Source organism: Podarcis liolepis (assembly GCF_965112155.1).
Source record: "Podarcis liolepis genome assembly, chromosome: 4".
NCBI lineage: Eukaryota > Metazoa > Chordata > Lepidosauria > Squamata > Lacertidae > Podarcis > Podarcis liolepis.
Window position 1 is genome coordinate 22,944,857 of NC_139558.1, and position 22,686 is coordinate 22,967,542.

Genomic DNA, 22,686 nt, shown 5'->3' on the forward strand with positions numbered 1-22,686 from the left:
CAGAGACGCCAGCACAGGGACGAACAGACAACTCAGGTCCAGCCTGAGTTACCACTTGCTTGCCTGTTTCTGCACAGAAATCGGGTCCTCCCTTAAAGAGGACACGTATTGCGGTGAGACCTGGAAAACCGACACCCTGTGTTGTGGGTGGGTATGATTGGACAGCCACAACACCCGGTTGGTAGGTCCCTCGAAGCTGGGTACAATGGGACACAGTCCAAGGTGTTATGTACTGAAGTTCTCACCCTGGGCCAGCAGGGGGATACTGTAGATAGTTCAGGTCCACATATGCAAATAAGGGACCGAAAGTGACGTTCAGTGATTTGATAGTTACAGAAAATGGTTACTGTTGCATTCTAGTGGAGCTCTATATAAGCAGGCTGGCTGAACCCTTCAGTTCAGTTCTGTTCCAGCCTGTGAATAAACAAGAGCTGTTTGAAGAATCGCTGTGTCGTCTGATATGTTCACCCACAACTTAACACAAACGGTTCGAGGGACCTATTTATGCCCATGCACGTGACCCAGAGCTTCCTCTTTCGGCGCGTGCATTCGGAACATCCACCCACCTCTCCCTACTTTTAGGGCATTTTGCGATTGACCTTGCTATGCCATCGTCTGTTGTTGGGACAGGGACACGCAGGAATTTTCTCCACTTGGCTGATTGGCTGTTGCCATTTGGGTTTCACCTGCCGCGTAGCAAATTGTCACAACTTGTAAGGTTGCGGATAGGCTCTGGTTCAGGTGATAGGGATGGGAGAATGCTCTCGCCATCCCTATGTGAAGGGTATTCTGTTAAAGGAATCCAGGGACTCGATGGTTTGGTCAACCCCTGAGAGGGGGTTGTGCCCATGCCTGAGTCCAGGGGGGCATCTGAGTGGTAGAGTTAGCCCGTTCCCGGCTTTCTGCTTATCCAGATGTTCGCCCTTGGCTGACCTATGCTGGAACCCTGGGTCAGCGCTACCTGCATGGCAGGGAACTAGTCGAACCAGAGCCTATGCAACCAATCACTTTCTGTAATCAATAAAGTTGTGGCCTAAATTCTGCCATAAACCAAACCAAAATTTGAGTCAAGTGTGAATTTATTTAGGGGGGAGGTTTCTGGGTCTGAACACACAAGTTGTGCTTTGCCAGGAGTTGGGTGTGGTGGTGGGCCTTATTTTTCATTATTTTTAAGGCTGCATGCATAGCCAGATCAAAAATGATTCCTAAATTCATTGGAAGAACACACTTGGATTTTGCATCCTGGTTTGTTTAAGCATATTTGCCATTTCTTCTTTCCCACAGTGTAGTAGTTACTCTGCTGTTTTTACTGTTTTGCATAATTTATTCTGATTCTGGTACTCGAGGGAAGGCAGAACAGGAAGCTGACGCTTCCGTTTCGGTCCAGTGTGCGTATCTTATTCAGCTCAACTGGTGTGACTTCTGAAACTATTAAGATACGGATTTGTAAAGAAAAATGGCGATGCAGTTTTGTGGAAATGGTTGCAAGCTGAACTTTGAGAATGGCCATACAAATCTATTAACAGTAATCATCTACCTTGCTTAATCAGAAGAAGTGCAGAAATGAATATTGAGCACAGAGTGGCTTGTTACAAAGAAGTTGCACACAGAATGAGCATTCTGGGCCAATTCTTGCCCATCTCAGTTCCAACAATCCTTGCAACAATACAAATGAGAAAAAGATCCACAACTGAGTCAGTACTCCCAACACTTTGGCATCCAAATAAAAATAGCTACTGCTTTTCCTTCAATTGAACACCTAACTATATTTTAATTGCATTTTGTGCTCGCCAAGGAAACTGGATTTATAACTTATTTTTCTTTTCATGTGGATGTACAGCATGTAACCTGTTGTTGTTTTTAATTACAGCAAAGAGCACCAGGGAAGGTTTTGCTGGATGCAGTCTGCACTCACCTGAACCTTGTTGAAGGTGACTATTTTGGCCTTGAGTATCTGGATCATAAAAAGATCATGGTATGTGAAGAAGCATTTTATATGCATATTTTGTCAGCGTAAAAATAAACATGGGAGTGGGCTTGCAAGCAGTTGCATTTAAAATGCTTCCCAGTTTTCTTATTCTGGTACTGGAAGAAGAAAAACAAAATTGGGCATATGCAGCTAGGTGTAGTTTTTAAATTTTATTTATTTAAAGTATTTCTAAACTGTCTTCTGAAGGCAGTAGGGTAGTGTACAATAGACATAAAATTATTCAGAGTACCTAAACAATCAAATAACAGCCATCAGAGTAAATTGCATACTGAGATGCAACAGAACAATATAGAAAGTAAAAGCAGACAGACTGCACAACCTTTTTAATGGTTAGAAAAATAACCTGGTGCTTAAACATATTGTGAAATTGGCACTAACTTTACCTCTTTAGGGAGGGTATTCCAGGGTTGGGGTACCACTGCAGAAAAGCCCCTCTCCTTAGTTCAAGCTTCCACATGTTTCAGAACTACATGTGAACATGTAATTTGTGTACAAAGTTGTTATTAGCATAATAGAATCATAAGCTCTATCAGAAGGGTGTTTTTTTTTAAAAAAAAGGTTGGTTAAAACAAGAAAGCTGCTGTCCTTATACATAGATGATAAATGTCGAATAGTCTCCATATAATTTGCAATATCTTTGTCCAAACTGCGTTCCAGTAAATAGCATTTGTTTTGTCCATTCATTGGTTTATCTCTGCTAGAAAAATTGGACCACCTATCGTAGCTTGTCAATGGCTTCCTATACTACCCTTTTGACTGGGATAAATTCACATATTGCTGGCAAGGAGATTCTGACCTGAGTTGCTTCTTACCCATTTCCAGTTGTAATCTCTGTGCGAAAAATAACAAGGCACAGTTACCTCCTCCTGTGCAGGATGCCCAGTCATTTGTAGCTTAGTTACTCATTTTCTTTAGGAAATTGGCAGTGCACAACATTCTTCACTGTGCCAAATGTGAAGCTAAAAAAAACAAGATGTAGAGTTAATGGAATGCCATCGAACATTAAGATGTTGCTAACAAATAAATGACCAGCGCTTTAAAGGTTTTTATTGGTTAGCAAAAATATGGTTTTAAAAAAAGCTTGCTTTTCTCAAAGGAATTATTTATACAATTTCATGTGCTTAAGAAAAGAACCTTGAAATGAAAAATGCCTTTGTTAAATTGCTATTTTAGCTCTTTAATAATATAAAAATGGGGGGGGGAGACTGAATAATTTAAATATTTCTCAGGTTTTTTGGGTTTTCTTCAAATGTGGCTCCTGGGGCTATGCTTCTATAACAAGGACACTGGAAATGAGTTTTGCCTTCGCATAATTTAAAGCTGCTCAAGGTCACACCTAACAAATACAGTGGTACCTCGCAAGACGAATGCCTCGCAAGACGAAAAACGCGCAAGATGAAAGAGTTTTCCGTTTTTTGAGTCGTTCCGCAAGACGAATTTCCCTATGGGCTTGCTTCGCAAGACGAAATGTCTTGCGAGTTCTTGCGAGTTTGTTTCCTTTTTCTTAAAGCCGCTAAGCCGCTAATAGCCGCTAAGCCGCTAATAGCCATGCTTCGCAAGACGGAAAAACCGCAAGACGAAGAGACTCGCGGAACGGATTAATTTCGTCTTGTGAGGCACCACTGTATGCGTACAGGTAACTCGCAGCTTATGCGCGTTTAACTTCGGTGCATTCAGCTTTACTACATACTTTGCAAAGTTTGAAAAAAATAAAAGGGAAAGGGGGCGGAACCCCATGTGTTTTTACTGTATGTGATTTTTAGCTTTACGTACTATCCCCAAAGAGCCACCTGTATTCCTTTCTAAAGCCTATTTTTTAAATAGTTCATTTCCAGGAGAAAGGTGAATTTTCTTTTTGTAAGAAACATATGTTATAGATTTATTTATTTTTAAATAAATGCACGCTCATTTAATGCTGCAGCCCTGTACCTATTTATCTGGGAGTAAGCTACAGTGACTTACTTCTGAGTAGACATGTATTGGTTTGTGATATAAATGTTGCATCTAAACCCAACCAAGCTTGTACAGTGGTACCTCGGGTTAAGTACTTAATTCATTCCAGAGGTCCGTACTTAACCTGAAACTGTTCTTAACCTGAAGCACCACTTTAGCTAATGGGGCCTCCTGCTGCTGCTGCGCCGCCGGAGCATGATTTCTGTTCTCATCCTGAAGCAAAGTTCTTAACCTGAAGCACTATTTCTGGGTTAGCGGAGTCTGTAACCTGAAGTGTATGTAACCCGAGGTACCACTGTATATTCTATTAATATTAATATGACATGTTACTGATATCACAGTCCTGTGCATGTCTGCTCAGAAGATAGTCCCATTAAATTCAGTGGGGTTTACTCCCTGGTAACTGCGTAGTATTAAAGTCTGAACCTGTTATCTCTGTCTTGTAAAGATGGTCAGCTTCACCTGTATCTTAACTTTCCAGGTGTGTTCAGCTTTCTCCCCCACTTTCATTCATGCACCAGGAATTTGTGAAAGCATCATCAAATGTTGCTCAGACCAAATAGGCTTTATATTATGGAAGCTGCTCTCCCTATGGAATTTTGGGATGCTACTTTGATAGCAGAGGAATTCATGTAAGAGCCCTGCTCTATCAAGCCAAAGGTCCCGTGCTGTTTTCCTCAGTGACCAACCAGATGCAGTAGCCCTCTCTGATAGTCAGCCCCCAGGACTGGTGTTCAAAGGCATACTTCCACTTAGTCATATAGCTATCATGACTAATAGTCTTATTTCCCCACGAGTATTTTAATGGCGCAGCTCTCTACTGGCCTCCTGCAACAGGGAAGGCTAGAACCAACTTGTGTAAGTGATGCATCTAATTGACTGGCCACCCAGCAAGCCACCCAGCCCAGGGACTGATCAGAGTGGCAGAAGCCACAAGGGAGGGATAAGATCATTTAGCTTTTCTCTTTGTCACTACTCTGGGTGTAACACTACCATGATCTCCACCCTTTGTATGTGCTTTCTATATTCCCAAATTACCTAAGAGGCATGGAATAGAGCTACAGGAGAGTAGCAGCTGTACCGCCCTCACAGCATTAAGCAATTTAACAGCCTTGTCCCATTTTTCAGTGGGAGGTTTTTGTGACTGTTCATTCCGCTACTAGTTGAGGTTTTGCCATGGTCTTTAAATTTTTGAATGCTTCTTGTTACATACACTTCAAGGCCCTTTGGTTGAGGTTTAATGGCGGTTTAGGCTTTTAGTTTCCCTTGGCAGAGAAAGAGGAATCTGAAAGCAGGAAAATGTGTGCTGGGTGACTGGCTGGCTGTTAAAATGTGGTGAAGACTGCTGCATGCTGTATCAAATAATTTAGTTGTCTACACCGCGTTGCTATATTTGCAGAGATGATCGTGTGCATTTCTCCCTCCTTCCCCTAGGTATGGTTGGATCTTTTGAAACCTATCGTGAAACAGATCAGAAGTACGTAAGAATGGGTACCATTTATATTATATTTGCAGAAACAAAGAAAGTCAATAGACTTGATGGCAGGATTTAAATGAACATTCACATTATTAGTATTAGAAATGTTTAGAAAATAGTGAAATATTGCAGTGTATCTACTTTTATTTTTAGGTTTTTAGGGTTGATGTTATGTTATTAATAACTTTTTCTGTTAGGAGATAGCAAAGTGGGTGAAAAGAGAAACAAACCAGAAGCGGAAGTTGGGGGAAGCCCTGGAGGGGAGGGAGGGAGGGAGGGATATATAATATATGTTAAGAAATTGAAATGTACGTAATGAATGAAAAAGAAAAATGAATAAAATTTTTAAAAAGAAGAAAAGACAAGCGTGAATCCATAAACACCTCAGCTCTTTCCAATATTTAGTGGAGAGCAAGAGCATGACATTTCTTTTTACTCACCTTCTTCCATGGATGCTCAGGTGGTAGTATTCTGATAGGTCCTATGTATGTAAAATTCAACATGTGTAGGCCCTGATTGCATGGTCAGTGCCAAGATTTTATCTGGGCTGCTGAGCATGCAAAGTGGGTATACAGTAATTGGACTTTATATATGTAGGTCCTGTTCAGATATTACACCCCTATGTGGAAGTCCAAGAATGTTGGAGGCAGGACAAGCTATTCAAGGTGCACTCTCACCTCTCGCAACACATACAGGATAGATCCAGTCCATGGTGTGTTTGTGTGTGTGTGTGTACACACAGATCACACTAACACACACTGTCCTCAGCAGTATCCTGAGAAGTCTCTCTCAGCAGCCATTTTCCTATCACACACAGAGAGAAGAAAACAGTCAAACGACAGCTACAGGAATAACAGTCACAACAGAATAGAATGCCTCCCTCATGTGACTCACTGTCAGCCAGTTGCATGAGAGCTACTGTCAAAGGAAAAACACCAAGCTAAAAATACATGGCAATTCAACATAAGTAAACCTTCCCATTTCAGGAAATCAAACCATTTTCCTTAACAGTACAGACCATAGTTTACTTGAACTGGATCAGGGGACTACTACTAGTTCCTTTCGAATGCCGTGTATTGTTTTGACTTTGTGATGGTGAAGTGTTTTATATGCTACCTTTCTAGCAGAACTTTACGAAATAGTTCAGCAGACTGCTTATCCAAATTAGGTTCTGACAATAGCCACTGGCAGCTTTATTTGCCAGTTGCGCAACAGGCTAGATGCATGGACGTGAATGCTGACTTACACCTTGAATTAATTTATGTTGCATTAGTTTCTCCTGGTTCAAAGCCTGTCAGCGTGGCTTTGAAAAAGAATATGCTATAATGATTGAAACCATTTGCTTACTCCCGTGCGTCTGTGCTTGCTCACGTCTCTCTTTCTTCAGAACATTGCAGCAAGTCACAAGGGGTGGTTTCAGAAAGAAGGTTAGAAGCTAGGCAAGTTTTGCAATTTATGTCTGCAGTCCTTAAGAACTTAGCTTTGCGGATGAGGTGGCTGAATACACTTCAGTTGTCGGGTGTTGCATTTTGTTAATGTTCCCACACATACACTCAGCATTCCCTACATGTAGTGAATTATTCCTTTAAGGAAGAGTATTTTTAAAAAATCACGTCTTCATTGAGGCCTTTCTTTTTCCCCAGTATAACAATATAATTGCATACAAATAAACAGCATCAGCAATACAACATAAAGTACAAAAACATGAATAAGAAAGTATGGTGGGATAAACCTGGCCCTGCAATTTTCAAAACACAAACCAGTATTGTGTTCTTAACATACATAAAGCATAACAGTCGCACAACAGTGCAGTAATCATGAGTTGTATGTTACTGGTAGCAAGAATATGATCTTACAGGCTGCTCAAGAAGCCTATGCACAATCACCACATTTCGCAACTGCCTGCATATTTCAAATAAATTGGTTTCATGAAGCACGTAGTTTCTATAGCTTTCTGCAGTGTCAGCTACAGAGATGACATCTTCCCATTTGGAATCCAGGTTTGAAAAACCCTACACATAGTTCTAAAGAAATTATTTTGGGATACTCACACCATCATGGGTCGGTCAGCTTCTGCATTTAATCAGGCAATGGCAACCATAATTGAAGAAGTGTGGGGAAGGGGGACACTATTAGCCATTGTTTTATTATGTGGTTGGAAGCGGACGTAGAGATCATCTGAGCACAAATGTCCACACTGCCTTTAGTTTTATTAAAAATAAAAGGGCTTTCAGGCTTGGAGTTCTGGTCTGAGATTCCTGCATTGTCATGCTGTGAAGAAAGGAGAATCGTTGTTCTGGCTGGGACTAATGAGAGTGTAATCAAAAGCGTTCTGGAAGGGCACCAGGTTTAGGAGCAAGATGGGCCAACAGAATGGCAGTATAAGACAACTTTCTATGTTCTTAACACAGCAGCACACACTTGCCAGTGGCCATTCTGATCTGCAAGGATCAGAAAAACGTTGAAAGCTGTCTTTGTGCTATTATTTTGGCAAAATAAGTCTTGGCTCAAAGTGAATGGGTGTCCAATGGTAATTGTGGTTGATTGGTACTAGTCACACCTGAGTTCAGACAAAGGTGTTTGTGTGAGCAGGAGGAAACTACTTAATTCAGAATTTTAGGTTTCTTCTCACCCATCCCCCTTTTCTTCCCCCTAGGGCCTAAGCACGTGATTCTAAAATTTGTGGTGAAATTCTTCCCACCTGATCATGCTCAACTGCAAGAGGAGTTAACAAGGTCAGTACTGCCATCCATTTTCATTTGTGCCTCATTAAAGGAGGGGATTGACAGCTACTTGAAGCATGCATGTAGATATACTGCTGAATGAAGAAAAAAAATAAACCAGATTATGACAGGGGGTTAGGAGTTCATTTTGAATTGGATTCCAGTTCCTGGTCTGACATTAATCTATAGCACGGAAAGGGCCTAGAGACCTCAACAGATTGGCCCTCTTCTCTCCTGGATTGCCAGCAGGATGCCATTTGTGGCTTCAGCTTTCAGTGACATTTTGGATGCCTCTGTAAATGTGTGGACTGTCCATTGTAACTGCAGTTTCCATGACACCCGCATGCTGTAGACATATAATTCATATGCAAGGCTGTTCAAGGGCTAGAGGGCACCTGTGGTCTTCACACTGTATTTTGGTGCCTATTTGTCCTCTCCAGTTCTGAGAGACCATGGAATCAGTATCTGGCCCAAGTTGTAGGTATAAACATCTCCCTCCTCCTACAAGTTTAGTTGCGTTTCCAGTTCTGTAATGAGTTTTCTATTTCAAAATTGGGGGGGGGGAGTTTTTTTGTGTACAGGATTATAACTCTGTAATCTTCAGGGTGTGCACCTCTAGTGAATATGTAAATGACATACTTTAGCTGGAGGGTTTTACTGTTTCAAATTCTCCTAGCATTATAGCGAGCTGCTACTACTGCGAGATGCTGAGTTTCAGTACTATAGACCTTTGAACCATCATTGCATATTAGTAATTTTAATTGCTCTTACTTATCTGCACCTCTTTGAAGTTTTAGCATCACTTTTTCTGTTTGATCTGATTTCTCCCCCCTCCCCCTCCATGATTTCCCGCTTCTTAAACTAACATGTACTAAGAAGGGTTGGTGGTGGTAGGATTATGGGCGGAGAATAGTGTTTATATTCCTGAAAGACAATAAAGGCAGGTAACAACAGTCCTGGAAGCTTATCTTCAGTAGCAGGCAAGGCCCTGGAGCAAATATTAAAAGGAAGAACAGTGAATGGAAAATACTCGTTATTATTCATTTATTCATTTGCTTTTTTAATATGCTGGTTTTCAGGTATAGGCAACCCCTGAAAGTTATGGAAGAAACTAGCAGATGGAACATAGGGCAGCACAGGTTCTTTAAAAAATCAAAGACCAGACTAATCTGATACCCTCTTCTGAGAAGATAAATCTCACTTGCTTTCTGAATAAGAAAAATGTGGTGGAAATTTCAGAGAGAGTGGCCACGTTCTTATGCAATGCTAAACTTTTTCTTTTTTTAAAGATTAGTTTAATAAGGCAGCCAAACTGCAATCTAATAGTGCCTTAAGCACTTGGTAGAGTTTTTATTTCTTTTTTCTTTCCTTTTTTAAAAAGCCCTATATCCAACATAAATAGGATATAATGTTTTCTGGTGCAATTGTTAGCCTGCATAGCTTATGAGTTTGTTTTAAAAGGGGGTATCATTTGGTGGTTAAAAATGTGAAATTCTTGCAACAACTAGATTTATTTATTACCTATCTTGCCTCTCCCCACTCCTCCCAGAAGCTTGTAGTGGTATACATGGTTCTGCTCTGTCTTTACAACAGCCCTGTGAGGCCTGAAGTTGCCCTGTGAATGTCATAACTAAACAGAGATTTGACTCCAGGCCCTAGTCCAACCACTACACTCCTCTGACAATTGTTGTTTTGCTAGTTGCAAGTTCAGGAAATCCAGAGAGTGTTTATATTTCAGACACCCATAATTCCAAAGGTGAGAATTAATTCCATGAAGACCGTACAACCACTACGTTATTTTGCAGTTATCTCTTGTTTGCGAAGTGGAAGGGATCGTTACTAAATCTCCCCTTTTTAACATTTCGATTTCACAGATGTCCTTGCCACTCCATGGAAGCCGTGTTCATTCCTCCACTTCTTTTTCTTTTTGTGTTTTCAGGTACTTATTTGCACTGCAGGTAAAGCAGGATTTAGCACAAGGAAGACTAACCTGTAACGACACCAGTGCTGCTCTCTTGATCTCACACATTGTACAGTGTAAGTAAAACTTGCTCATCTCCAAACCCTTCCTGCATTTTGAAGAATAGGGTGTTTGTTTCCCAGGTAGAATACTGACTTATGAATACATTTTCAATAGATTAAGGTCGGTTGCCGTTATCATAAATGTATGTTCACAAAGATGCATTGAGCTAGTATCTGAGTGGCATCCATTTTCTTCAGCTTGTTTCAAAATACTGTGGTGAAAATGGAAGCAGGAATTGCTATTTGCTTGTTTCTTTCAATATTCTTTGCCGCTGGAATGTGCATAATCGAAATGGGATTAATAAATAACACACACACACACCTGGTGGGATTTAGAGTATTCACTTTCAGTTAGCGCAGGTAGAATTTGCCCTTCACAATTTGCCTGCCAGACTAGCAGCTAATTCATGGTGGTGTCTGTTGTGAGGCATTTTCTATTGTGTTTGCCTTCATATGGTTTTGATGGGCCTGCGTGTGATTTTCTGTGCTCTCCTATGTGTGACTAGAACCTTATACACGTCTTTCCTCATTAGTGTAAATGTGACATGTGCCAGCAAAAATGCCTGAAAGAGAACTACAGTGAGAGCCACATGCCACTATTTTTCTTCATCAAAGTTTCTGCATTTCTCAGTGCATTTTCTCTCCAGAGTATCTCTAACTAGTTATCTACTGTGCCAAATCTTCCCTGTCCTGTCTCATATGTGTCATCCGAGTAAGATGAAACTGGTAGAGATAGAAATACAGAACAGCAGACAGGGTGAGGCTGTTGTCACAAGGCACCCAATTATCAATTATTTCGTTTATTATCATAGTTTAACCACTGTTTGGGGTGTCACGCTCTGGATTTTCTACTCTGGGCATCACATTGCTATCTACTATTCCCACAGAAGTCCTGTAACAGAAGAAAAACAGGCCTTTTGAGAAAAGCAGCTGTAAAGAACAGCATGCTTTGTGATACGTTGGAAAATGCTGCATGTTTTCAAGAGGAGCTTGTGTAATTTGCTGAACCCTCAGAAATCTCACTGCTGTGGTTTGATCCCAATGGATCCTTGCTAATTGACAGCAGACCCTACAGCTCAGTATTCCTTCCTCCCTGTTTTCAGTCCTTTGCATGAAATGTTCAGGACCCCAAGTACAGTGCTCTGTTTATTCACCGCTCACTGCATCTTTCAGGATTTTCTGTTCGTTCCACCTCGAAAATAAGCATCCATACAACTTAAGAGTGCATCCTATTGAACTCAGTAGAGCTTACTGATAAATAAACATGCATTGGAATAGACTGCCTCATACATTTCACCTATTTGAGTGCACTTTCTTCCCCCCTCTCCCTAGCTGAGATTGGGGATTTTGACGAAACCATTGATCGTGAACACTTAGCAAAGAACAAGTATATACCTCAGCAAGAAGCATTAGAAGACAAAATCATGGAATTTCATCGTAATCACATGTAAGTATTACTATTTAATGCTTAAGTAATGGCATTCTTAGTGCTGTTGTCTTATTAAGCAGGACCTTTGTCCTTAGGATTTATAATCTAAGAAAACCAGCAAAAAGGTTTGAGGAGAAGACAGGGCTTCATAACAGAGTAGAGAAAGAGGGCAGAGGTGATAACAAACAGCAGAAAGAATGGAAGTTTTGCATTCCAAAAAGGCATTGCAGAAGTGGTTTTGGGGATGGATGAAAAATTAAAGGGAGAAAGACAATGTTTTATGTATAATTACCTGTGTAGTAGAAAGCACAAAAACTGGACTCTGGAGTGGGACACAAAAGAAAGAAGGCGAGTCTCGGTTTTTCCTCAGCTTACTCGTTTCTTCTTTTGTTTTATTTTCTACATTTATTTATCCAGTTTGTGAATAGAGCCACCTAAAACCTTTTGTGCTGTTCTTCATTTTCATGTCTTCATTTTGCTTCGCTGGTACACCTGAAACTACTCTTTAAGTGTTTAAAATATTAGTGGTGACAGTCTAGTGTGCCAGTTGTTGCTCCAGCAGATAGTCACAAAGCATGCAAGGACATGCAATAGATATGAAATTTATTTGTAGTAGGTCTTTCAAGCCGTCAAATTGGTGCTAGGGTCTGTTTCACAGTGACTTTGTATGCAAGTCTGAGCAGGAAACAACATCTGCCGTGAAAAGCTCTAACGGTTCTTTTAAACCTTCTTTGTCCTGTGTAAAATCAATTATCATTCCTTCAGTGGACAGACACCAGCAGAATCAGATTTCCAGCTGCTTGAGATTGCCCGTCGTTTGGAAATGTACGGAATCCGATTGCATCCAGCCAAGGACAGGGAAGGAACTAAGATAAACCTGGCCGTTGCCCATACAGGCATTCTGGTGTTTCAGGTGAGAAGCTCTAATCATAGTTCAGTCTAGACTGCAAATGAGTAGGAGTCAGCTCATAGCTGCTATCTTGTGAGATCCAGTCTGCTAGTACCCTATAGTAACTGTTTGCCAGTGTAGAGATGGCCTCTTCGATGGGGAAGCCCTAGGGCAGTTACCCCATTGCAGATAGTTTTCTTGCAGATAGTTATTGGATATTAAAGCCTTAAGGTAGCTAAGGCTTTAAGGTACCTAACTCTATGGTGGTTAGACTGGCACTGATAATTGCCTAGTTGAGCAGAAAGTGGAAATAGGTCGTTATATTCAGTTTCCTTTACTGTGCCACTGAAAGTGGAATTGCCTTATTTGTTTTAGGCAGCTAAGCAGGCAGACTAAATTAAAATAGTTTGAGTGTAGTGAACTGCACCTTTTGTTAGTTTTGAAAATTAATTTTGCAGATGAATGAATGCCTATTTTGGGGGAAGAAACGTATTCATACCTTTTCTTTTCCGTTCTTCTTCATATTCAGGGTCACACCAAAATCAATGCCTTCAACTGGGCTAAAGTTCGAAAACTGAGCTTTAAGAGGAAGCGTTTTCTTATTAAGTTGAGGCCAGATGCAAACGTAAGTCTCTGGAATGCGCAAGGCAATTTGAAGTGGCAGATGCCTGACGAAAACATAAAATGTATTATTTCCATTCAGCTTATTCATACTGGATTCTTTAAACCACCTTTATCTCTGCATAAAGTTGTGAGCTTATACCTTGCCCAATTCAGTGGGCTCTGAACTGTGACATAGGAAATGAACATTTGTTTTTTCCCGCCCTGACAGCTGCTGACTTCATTTGGGACACCCCTTTTCTGTGCTAGTCCAATCATAGCTGCTGAGCTTGCCTCCATCTCAAACTGATCTTGGGTGTTCCCCTTCCCTCAAATTGCCCCATTAAACCAGTTGCCAGTAGTACCTCTTACAAAATGTACCCTGGTTTGGAAATAGGCCGCCAATGCTAAATTCAGAAGAGGATTGATGGGAGAGGTCGTAAAATATGAAAGGAATGGGTCAGTAAAGATGGTAAAATGGATTGGGGGAAGGGTGAGCAGAGGTAGGAAGTGAGATGAGAGAAAATTGGCGCTCCAGCGTAGAAGGAGCATCATTAAGACAAAAGGACACATTAATAAATTATTATTGTTATTTCTATATTGTACTTGCTTTTCATGACATCCAGGTTTAAATCTCAGCTTGGCTATGAAAGTCAAGCCCTGGAAAGTCACTATATATCAGCCTCCGATTCTGCCTATCAGATTCCTGTGTATGTTATCCTTTCCCCTTTTGGTGATCTCCCTAGGGAATAACGTAACAATTGACTACCTCCAAATACTCTGTTCTGTTCACTAGGCCTAGTCCTAGTTCTCACTGAACTGGTAAACCTGCATTTTGGGCTGTGCCACTTCAGACTACAGGTGAGGACTTAAATAAGCCTTAATTGGAAATGTATCTGCATGGAAAAACTGGATGTCAGGAGGATTCTTGGCTAGAACCCTGAAAACTAGTTTTCTGTGTGGGAGGAATTGTTTAGTCATGGGAGTCCCCCACCCCCAAACCTGTGGTCCAAAATGGTACAGTCCTACCACTTGAGTGGAATCTAGTGTCTTATCTCTTAGATTTAAATATCAGAAACTGACAGTTCAGCAGATTCTTGCTTCCAGTCAGCTGTGATTACTTAGGAAGCTCTCACCATTCTAAAATATTGCCTGTCACTTCTCCTGTAGCATTCACAAAATGAATGTTTTGAGGCTGGCATTAAATGCTTTGAGGCAGATGAAGTGGGTCAGCAAGAGAAATGATTACTTTAGGGAAACAGATAGTCATGCTGATATAGGTGGAGGGCTTCATAATATTCCATTATAATGACTTTTCAGGAAAGTTACGTTCTATTAGCATACAATCATAGGGTTGGAAGAAACCTTGAGCATCGTCTAGTTTAACCCTCCGCAATGCAGGAATATGCAGCTGGCCCTTACAGGGATCAAACCTGCGACCTTGGCATTATTTGCACCACGCTCTAACCACTTGAGCTAACCACCTGCCTTGTTTTACATTCTACATAACAAAATTATAGTTCAACCTCTCAGTAGGTCTAGGTACTGTATGGTATAGAAAAGCATAGTAGATGCTGAGTAGATTCAAAAGCCATATCATTCGTAAAATAAATAATTCTAAAAATAAATGAATCAGTGTTAATTGCTTGCTTTAATTTTATTCAATATAGATGTCCTTTTTTACAAGTTGAAAGTGGAGGGAAATTTCCACATTTGCACTTGGGCGATGTTCACTCTCCTTCCAGTGTTAAATCTCCCACCATTATCTTTCAGAGTTCCTTCCAGGACACCCTAGAATTCCTGATGGCCAGTCGGGATTTTTGCAAAGCCTTTTGGAAGATCTGTGTAGAGCACCATGCCTTCTTCAGATTATTTGAGGAGCCTAAACCAAAGCCTAAACCTGTTCTCTTTACCAGAGGTTCATCCTTTAGGTTCAGGTAAAATATACTTTTCTTTGCTACAGCAATCCATGAGAAAAGTGTGCTCACCCACCCTGAGGTATTGGCTCAGTTCGGACATAATGTTCTCCAGCACACCATAGTTTGTTGCAATGGAAACAAGCAATAAACTTGGGCACACCCTCTTCCCTCCTTCTCTGACATCCAACCCCAGAAACTCTAGTTTTAAGGCTCCATACAAAACTCCCTCCAAGTTGGTAGATAGGAAATAAACCAGGAAATATTTGCTGAAGCCATAAAGGAAAGAGGGAGTGCTTGAGTTTGTTGTGAGTTCCCATTGCCACAACCCATGGTTTGTTGGAGCAGGAGCATTATGTATTGACAGAATTACTGAAAGAGAGGTGAATGTACAGTGGTACCTCTGGTTACAAACTTAATTTGTTCCGGAGGTCTGTGCTTAACCTGAAACCATTCTTTACCTGAGGTACCACTTTAGCTAATGGGGCCTCCCGCTGTGCCACCGCCGCGCGATTTCTCTTCTCATCCTGAGGTAAAGTTCTTAACCCGAGGTACTACTTCCAGGTTAGCAGAGTCTGTAACCCGAAATGTTCGTAACCCAAGGTGTTTATAACCCAAGGTACCAATGTGTTTTATTTTCCATGGTTCAGCTTGCACTTAAGATTTCTATACTGAACAGTTTCGGACTGAGGACTGTAGACTTCATTAAAGCATTGTGTATTCTGACTTCCTGAGTACTAATGCGTATGTGCATGAACACAGAGAGCCACATCAAAAATGGCAGCACCTATAATTTAATGTTCAGTTTAACAGTGCACATCAGGCCCAGTTTTTGTCATTCTTGGCTTGATGAAAGGTTTATTGAATGCTAGGGGAGGGGAAATGTTGAGAAATGTGCAGGTGGGGTTAAAAGTGACATTGAGATGCTCCTGGTGATTTCTCTGTCTCTTCTTTGTGGAATCAAGTAGTCGTTGTTTTTGACAGTGAGGCATCATAGCCCTTCAGTTGTCTCTGAGTGTGGATTAAGGCTGAGAATACCTGCAAAGGGTTGCCCATACTGAGGAATGATTTCTTAAATTTAAAAAGCCCATTGTGGTGTATTAAGGTGGTATACATAATGTTCTTAGGTGGCCTCCCCTACAGCCAGCTTCAGCTAAGCAGGTAGCCCCGTACCCTGGAACCAGCATAGTAATTAACAAAATATCTGAGGCCTGTTAGGAAATCATGTTCGTTTCATGGAGTCCCAGTCATAAGGAGGCACTGGCCCAGGGGAACACCCAAGCTAGCACCTCAAATATATGATACCAGAGATACTTTTGGAGAGGAATTGGAACACAGTTTTGGCAGCGGAGGATAGGAAAATTCTGATGCTGAGCAAAGTGAAAGGCACAGGAGATAATGCTATGATGTGATTAAAAAGGTAGGCCACCACCTACACACATGGACATTATTGGCTGTAAAAGGCAACCAGGTGACTGCTGCTCACTTGACAAAAATAGAAAGTATAATACCTCCTAATAGCTGTCGGTATTGTAATTGCCCGGTTGTAGGAAAAGGAGAAATTCCACCGGAGCGAATTTGGCAATAAATTTTTGGTCCTCTATAAAGTGCCTGAAACATAACCCATCTGTTTTGAACCAGAGAAGGCAGAACGGTGAACATATGAAAATAATAGGAAAGTGATTTTGAGTTGGCAGAAAGATACAATCATTTTTTTTAAAATAGCCGGGTTAAGAAACTCAATAAATAAATAAATGATAAAATTAATCAAATGTGACAAGAATGTAATGCTTTGTGAAGGGTTCTACGATGTCTGAGTGAAATCTTACTGTCTTGCAGTCTTCAACAGTGTGTGTCATAAAACAGCCTTCACAGGCCTGTTTTTGGGTGTTTTTGACTACAGTTCCCATCAGCCCCAGCCAGCACAACCAGTTGTCAAGGGTGGTGGGAGTTGTAGTCTAAAACATCTACAGGGCACCCAGTTGGCAGAATATTGTTAAGCACATTATCAAAGATTATATGACAATATGATTTCATCAGTGTTTGGTTGTTACTGTATAATATTGAATTGCTTTGCGGGGAAGGGGGGAGTATTTAGGGTGCTGCAATATTTTAGTGGTTTTACTCCAACAGATTAACATAAGCATCTCTGGGGAAGTTTATTTATCAACTACAATACATAAAAAGCCATTTCCTTCTCATATATAGGTTTAGGCTTCCTTTTTAGGGTTGAGCTTCAATCGGGTGATGGAATTTGGGGATTAAAATTTATTATATTTATCAAGGAGAGTATACATGCCATATGTCATGGGTAGGCAAACTAAGGCCCGGGGGCTGGATCTGGCCCAATCGCCTCCTAAATCCGGGCTGCAGACTGTCCTGGAATAAGTGTGTTTTTACATGAGTAGAATGTGTCCTTTTATTTAAAATGCATCTCTGGGTTATTTGTGGGGCATAGGAATTCATTCATTTTTTTCCCCCTCTTCAAAATATAGTCCGGCCCCCCACAAGGTCTGAGGGACAGTGGACCGGCCCCCTGCTGAAAAAGCTTGCTGACCCCTGCCATATGTGGCTATTTCAAGATTCACTCTTTATACTCCAGTTGCTTTTTTAATTTCATTATGACCTAGATAAATTAAGTTAAATTGAGAAAAATGCACCAGAATTGGGATTTGCTCTGTTTCTTTTGCTGTCTCAGCTCTGTGGCTCATCACATATGTTGCCTTCCCATTTATCTCGACCTCTTGAGTTCTGTGTGATGTTTCCTCTGCATACCAAGCTTTTCATGCTTATTTTCAGGATAGCTGAGGGATGCAGTTTCCCAAGCATGTAATTTGCGGTGGCCGTTTATGCTGATCTACACACTACTCGCTGAATGTCCTAGAAATTATTCAGACTCGCAGTAAAAGTCTGCCTGAAGCATCTTTAATAATTAGGGGCTATTTCATTTCATGCTAGATATCTCTCCCCACCCCCAACTTCCAAAGTCTTCAGATAAACATTTCTGAGAGTAAAAATATGTGTTGCTTTTCTTGGGTGCGTTGCACTCAGTAGGCCAATGCCACCACACCCAAAGATGTTCTAGGAGGCCTTGGAGAGTTAGATGCTGGTCAGGTGTCACCAATGAGATGCCCTCCAGATGTTGTGAAGTACAACTTCCAGTCATCTCTGCCATGATAGCTGGAGCTGATAGGACTTGTGTTCCACAACATCTGGAGAGGACCACATTGGCTAACTCTGGGCTAAAAGGGCCAACCAATAGTCTGATTTTTGGGGGTTCATATTTGATCATATGTTTGTCTTTCCTCTTGTCTTAAGTAGCAGCTTTAGGCTAATTGTCTATATGTTTGAATTGTATTTAAGAAAGGGGTGGGAAACTTGTGGTCCTCCAAGTCCCATCAGCCCAACTGGAAGGGCCAGTAGTCAGGGATTATGGAAGTTGTAGTTCCAACAACATCTGGAGGGCCACACATTCCCCAGCCCTGAAGAGTCTTAATTAAAGCAAAACCATGGTATCCTCAAGTATTCTAAAGAGCTTAGTAAGAGATTGACAGTAGCAATGCCCCAGGTACTTTTTTATTTTAATGGAAATAGAAAATTGACATCTTTCTGTCCAAAGGCATGCACTATTTGTTAATCTTTTTTTTTTTTAAAAAAAAGAATCATACAGAGACCGAACCATCTTCATTTGAATCTTTAGTACACTTTCATTTAGTATCTATAGGGACTGCTTCCTAGCAGAAAATTAAAATGGCATGTTAAATCATAGCTTATCAGCTGATTGCCTAGTTCGCAAGGAAAATATATTCTTCGGATAATAATGCACACTCTTGATAGCACACAGTGTGTTTTGCTTTATTTATCCACATAACTAACGTTTTGAGACGTTTCACGCGTGGCAGATTTCTTGCACAAATACTGCCTCTGTGCAAGCGGTTGCATGTATGCATCATGTATGATTGACACATACATGTCTCTTGTGACATGTGCACACAGGGCAGGAGACCCTGATTACTAGCTGGCTACTACAAGTTTGTAGATGCAGTCGATAGTGTGACTAGCATAGTATGTATTTCTAATGTTAAAATAGCATTAAATTAAATTATTCATGTTTGCGTCCATTTTGAATAGCTGAGCATAGTTTTAAGCCAGATATGAGTTTCCTTAGATGCTTAATAGGACAGAGTTTCATAGCTCCAGCTTCAAGTACCTCTGTATGCAGCCTAATGCATAATTCAGTGTTCCCTCTCTGGGGAAAGAGGTGTGGGAATCAAATAAATATGACATTTAATAGCAGCGACCAGCAGCTTTCCCCACCAAATTTTCTGAACTGGAGCCACCTGGGCAATTAAAATTTGGAATTTCAACAACAGTATTCTTAAAAATTCATAACTCATTGTGGTGGTGGTTCCTTAGAAGTGGTATAAGAGTATAGAACTGCCTGAGGCAGGTACATAAGTTACTGAGGTCCTTGAAAAGGTTCCCACAGGAGAATTCATCAGTCTTTGTGATAGGTTAGAAATGTACCCAAGAAGGGAGTTGAATGGCATGGAACACGAGTTTTCTCAATGTCTGACCAATCTTTCTGTTCTTAAGAGTGGCTGGGCAGTGCTGCAAGTTGCTAAGTTTCACACTCACTGTTTCAGAGTAGGCAGATCATATCTCTGTAAAGGTTTGGATAGAGTTGACTGCACCCCGTCTTGGCTTGTAGTAACAAACCATTTGATCTCTTGGAGAACCTTACAGCTTATGGAACTCATAGGGGTGTGGGTGGGTGTGCAGGCGTCCCCCCACTTAACATGCGATTCACTTGCGTGCAACTATATATGTGCACAGTGCCCGGAAAGAATGAAATGAATTCAATTAAAACCCAGAAATGGCAGGAGAGAACTTGAGAGTCCTTGTGGCTGATGAGGGGACCCTCCTTGGAGCCCCAAAAGGACAGTGAGGGTGGAGGACGTCCTGAAGAGACCCAAGGCACAGCAGGGCTTTCTTTAAGCTGCTCCGCCTCCCCGCCTATCAGCTGATGTGTGGTGTAGCGCAGCATTTTTGCATTCTCAGACAGGCAGCAAAAGCCAGAGGCTTACTGGGGGCCTCATGGCCCACCATACATGACTAGGGGACTGCATTCAGTTTAATGGGTACCAGTTGTGAATGCCTGCAATCATGTCGCGAGCAGCTGAACATAAAATCACTCCTATATGTAAAGGAACATTTTTATGCTAAAGAAGTAGAAAGTAACGCAATGGTTCTGTTAACCTTTGGAAGTCCGGTTCCTCCTACCCGAGGCATGTAGGTGAAAATTCACTTTTGCTTTTTTTGCAAGAAATGAATGGTTTTAGCAGTAGCCTGAGAGCAGGGGCTTTTGTGGTGCCAAAACATGCTGAGCGATAAATCAGTGCCACCACATTGCGAGGCTCCTTGCCTCTCCGCGACACTTCCAAGAATCTGCAGCCGGTGGGGACACCGTCTTTGACAGAGTGATGGTGCTGATTCATAGTGATGAATACTCCCAGGCATTGTGAATGAGTTGACATCAGAGGCATTCTCATAGTAGCAGATTTCTCCAGCTTTTATTTACCGTCCCTGGTAACTAATAACCATGCCTGGCATTAAAAGCAGTCCACAGTTAAGGATGCACTAATACTAGAAGAATGTACTTCCACAGCCTTTTATTTTCGTGGTTTTAACTCTTGGTTTTTTTTTTGTTTCCTTCCCAGTGGCCGAACTCAGAAGCAGGTTCTGGACTATGTCAAAGAAGGAGGACACAAAAAAGTACAGTTTGAAAGGTTAGAAAGAGTCTTTGCAACAACAATAAAAATAATTTGCTCTGTTTACTTTTTGAGGGTTTTCTTGGGCCTCATGCATGCTCATTCAGCCCAGTTAGCCAAATGACACAGCTGCAGGAAAGTAGGGAGAGTGTGCTTGGCTTGAATAGTCTTCCCAGAAGAAAATGGCAATATACACAAGAAAAAAACAGCGTGACATAGATTTTTCTTCCTGGCTTCTGCTTCCTGCTTTCCCAGTTTTGTGCTTAGGTGTTTTGGAGTTTGGGAACTTATTGTTCATTTGTTTTTGCCTTCTAATTAGCTATCTATTTCTTTTTGTTCCCTGTGTTTGGCTTACGACTATAACAAATGGCCTGCAAAATAGTTCCTGCTTGTTAACAGTGAGGTATTACAGGGCTTGCTGCATCTTGACCCCAGGTCCATGAAACCTGCTCAGATTACTGGTGTTGTGATCATAGGAATTCAGGCGATCTGTAGATAGGTAGACAGTTACTTCTTAATTAAATAAACAAAGCAGAATGAGGAGAGCAAATTGGTGCAGCCGGCTACAGGCAGTGAAATGTTGAGACAATGGAAGGTTGGAGTGTTGCATGCTATTGCCAAATGTGTTTCTAAGCCAGCCTGATGAGTTCAGTGTTTTTGCTAAACTGTAGAATGATCCTAGCGACAGGTTTGTGTTCTGAGTCATCTTTTGGAGTTGGAGGATTTATTTTTTGGTGACTTGTCCTTTCCTTTTATGCCATTTATGTAACACATAGCTTCACTGAAATACCGCATACATATACGACGACAGAGAGGAAATCTTTTTTGGGACAAGAAGTCTGTTTGAAGCTGGGCTTAGAGACATGATTGTCTGCCATTGATTTATTCACAGGGGTGGGAAATGACATGCATTTTAACTTGTTGCAAAATATGTTTGCTTTTTGCTTTTTTCCCCCCTTTCCAGGAAACACAGCAAGATTCACTCTATTAGGAGCTTGACAGCAAAGCCTTCAGAACAGCATTCAGAGGTGCCAAAACAAGTCAGTTATATTTCATGCTTTTTTAAGCAAAAATGTCCAATAGTTCTGTTTGTCTTGCCTAGGCCATGTTTAGTATTGCGCACTGTACCATAATTCACAGTCAGGAGAGGCCAAATGAATGGCAACACTGCAGCTTTAAGCAACTTTGTCCTTTTCTCTGGTTTGGAATGTTTCCAAGCCAAGTAGAAAGCAGTAGCAGTATTTTTATTTGTGTTTATTAGTTGTACTTCTTAGGCAAGCCTTACACACATTAAAATATTTAAACTGCGTGCCTAGCAAGTTCATATGTCACTCGTTGATTAAATAAATAAATTATGCAGATATGCATTGCTGTACAGTGGTACCTCAGGTTAAGTACTTAATTCGTTCCAGAGGTCCGTTCTTAACCTGAAACTGTTCTTAACCTGAAGCACCACTTTAGCTAATGGGACCTCCTGCTGCTGCCACGCCGCCAGAGCACGATTTCTGTTCTCATCCTGAAGCAAAGTTCTTAACCTGAAGCACTATTTCTGGGTTAGCAGAGTCTTTAACCTGAAGCGTATGTAACCTGAAGCGTATGTAACCTGAAGCACCACTGTATATAATCTGCATGTGCACTTACGGATAATTTTTACACAGGGTAGGCTTCTTTTTTCCAAGGTTTAGAGGAAGAGGACATGACAGATTTGGAGAACTTGCCATCCTAATTAGGTCCTCCAGGGCTTGCCATTTGAGCCGAGGCATGCCCACTTCCCCTACCCATGCCAACATAGATGAAATTCTTCCTGACATTGTGACATGTAGTGATTGGCAGGTGGGTGACACTGCCCACTTGCCAGACTTGGCCCATGAGGCTTGGAGTAAATAACAGGCTGGCCCTCGGGGAGACTCCTGGAT

The 22,686-nt window shown here is 41.3% G+C and overlaps 1 protein-coding gene and 1 long non-coding RNA gene across 15 annotated transcripts in view; one reads left to right on the forward strand and one right to left on the reverse strand.

Moving 5' to 3' along the window:
- The window catches only part of FARP1 (FERM, ARH/RhoGEF and pleckstrin domain protein 1), a 194,590-nt gene that overhangs the window by 113,615 nt on the left and 58,289 nt on the right, over window positions 1-22,686 (forward strand). For 8 of the 14 annotated variants that reach the window (XM_083501138.1, XM_083501142.1, XM_083501139.1 and 5 more), the window contains exons 3-12: window positions 1,871-1,975; window positions 5,378-5,420; window positions 8,077-8,155; window positions 10,083-10,180; window positions 11,498-11,612; window positions 12,360-12,507; window positions 13,013-13,108; window positions 14,857-15,020; window positions 20,720-20,788; window positions 21,735-21,810. In XM_083501138.1, the coding sequence (XP_083357264.1) occupies window positions 1,871-1,975; window positions 5,378-5,420; window positions 8,077-8,155; window positions 10,083-10,180; window positions 11,498-11,612; window positions 12,360-12,507; window positions 13,013-13,108; window positions 14,857-15,020; window positions 20,720-20,788; window positions 21,735-21,810 (993 nt within the window). The remainder of the gene's footprint in view (window positions 1-1,870; window positions 1,976-5,377; window positions 5,421-8,076; window positions 8,156-10,082; window positions 10,181-11,497; window positions 11,613-12,359; window positions 12,508-13,012; window positions 13,109-14,856; window positions 15,021-20,719; window positions 20,789-21,734; window positions 21,811-22,686) is intronic. The other 6 variants (XM_083501135.1, XM_083501131.1, XM_083501132.1 and 3 more) reach the window with 1 other exon arrangement.
- Window positions 2,174-6,688, reverse strand: LOC310706064. The gene is made up of 3 exons (XR_014525622.1): window positions 5,861-6,688; window positions 5,157-5,399; window positions 2,174-2,949 (listed from the first exon to the last, which is right to left on the reverse strand). It is a non-coding gene; the product is annotated as an uncharacterized lncRNA (long non-coding RNA).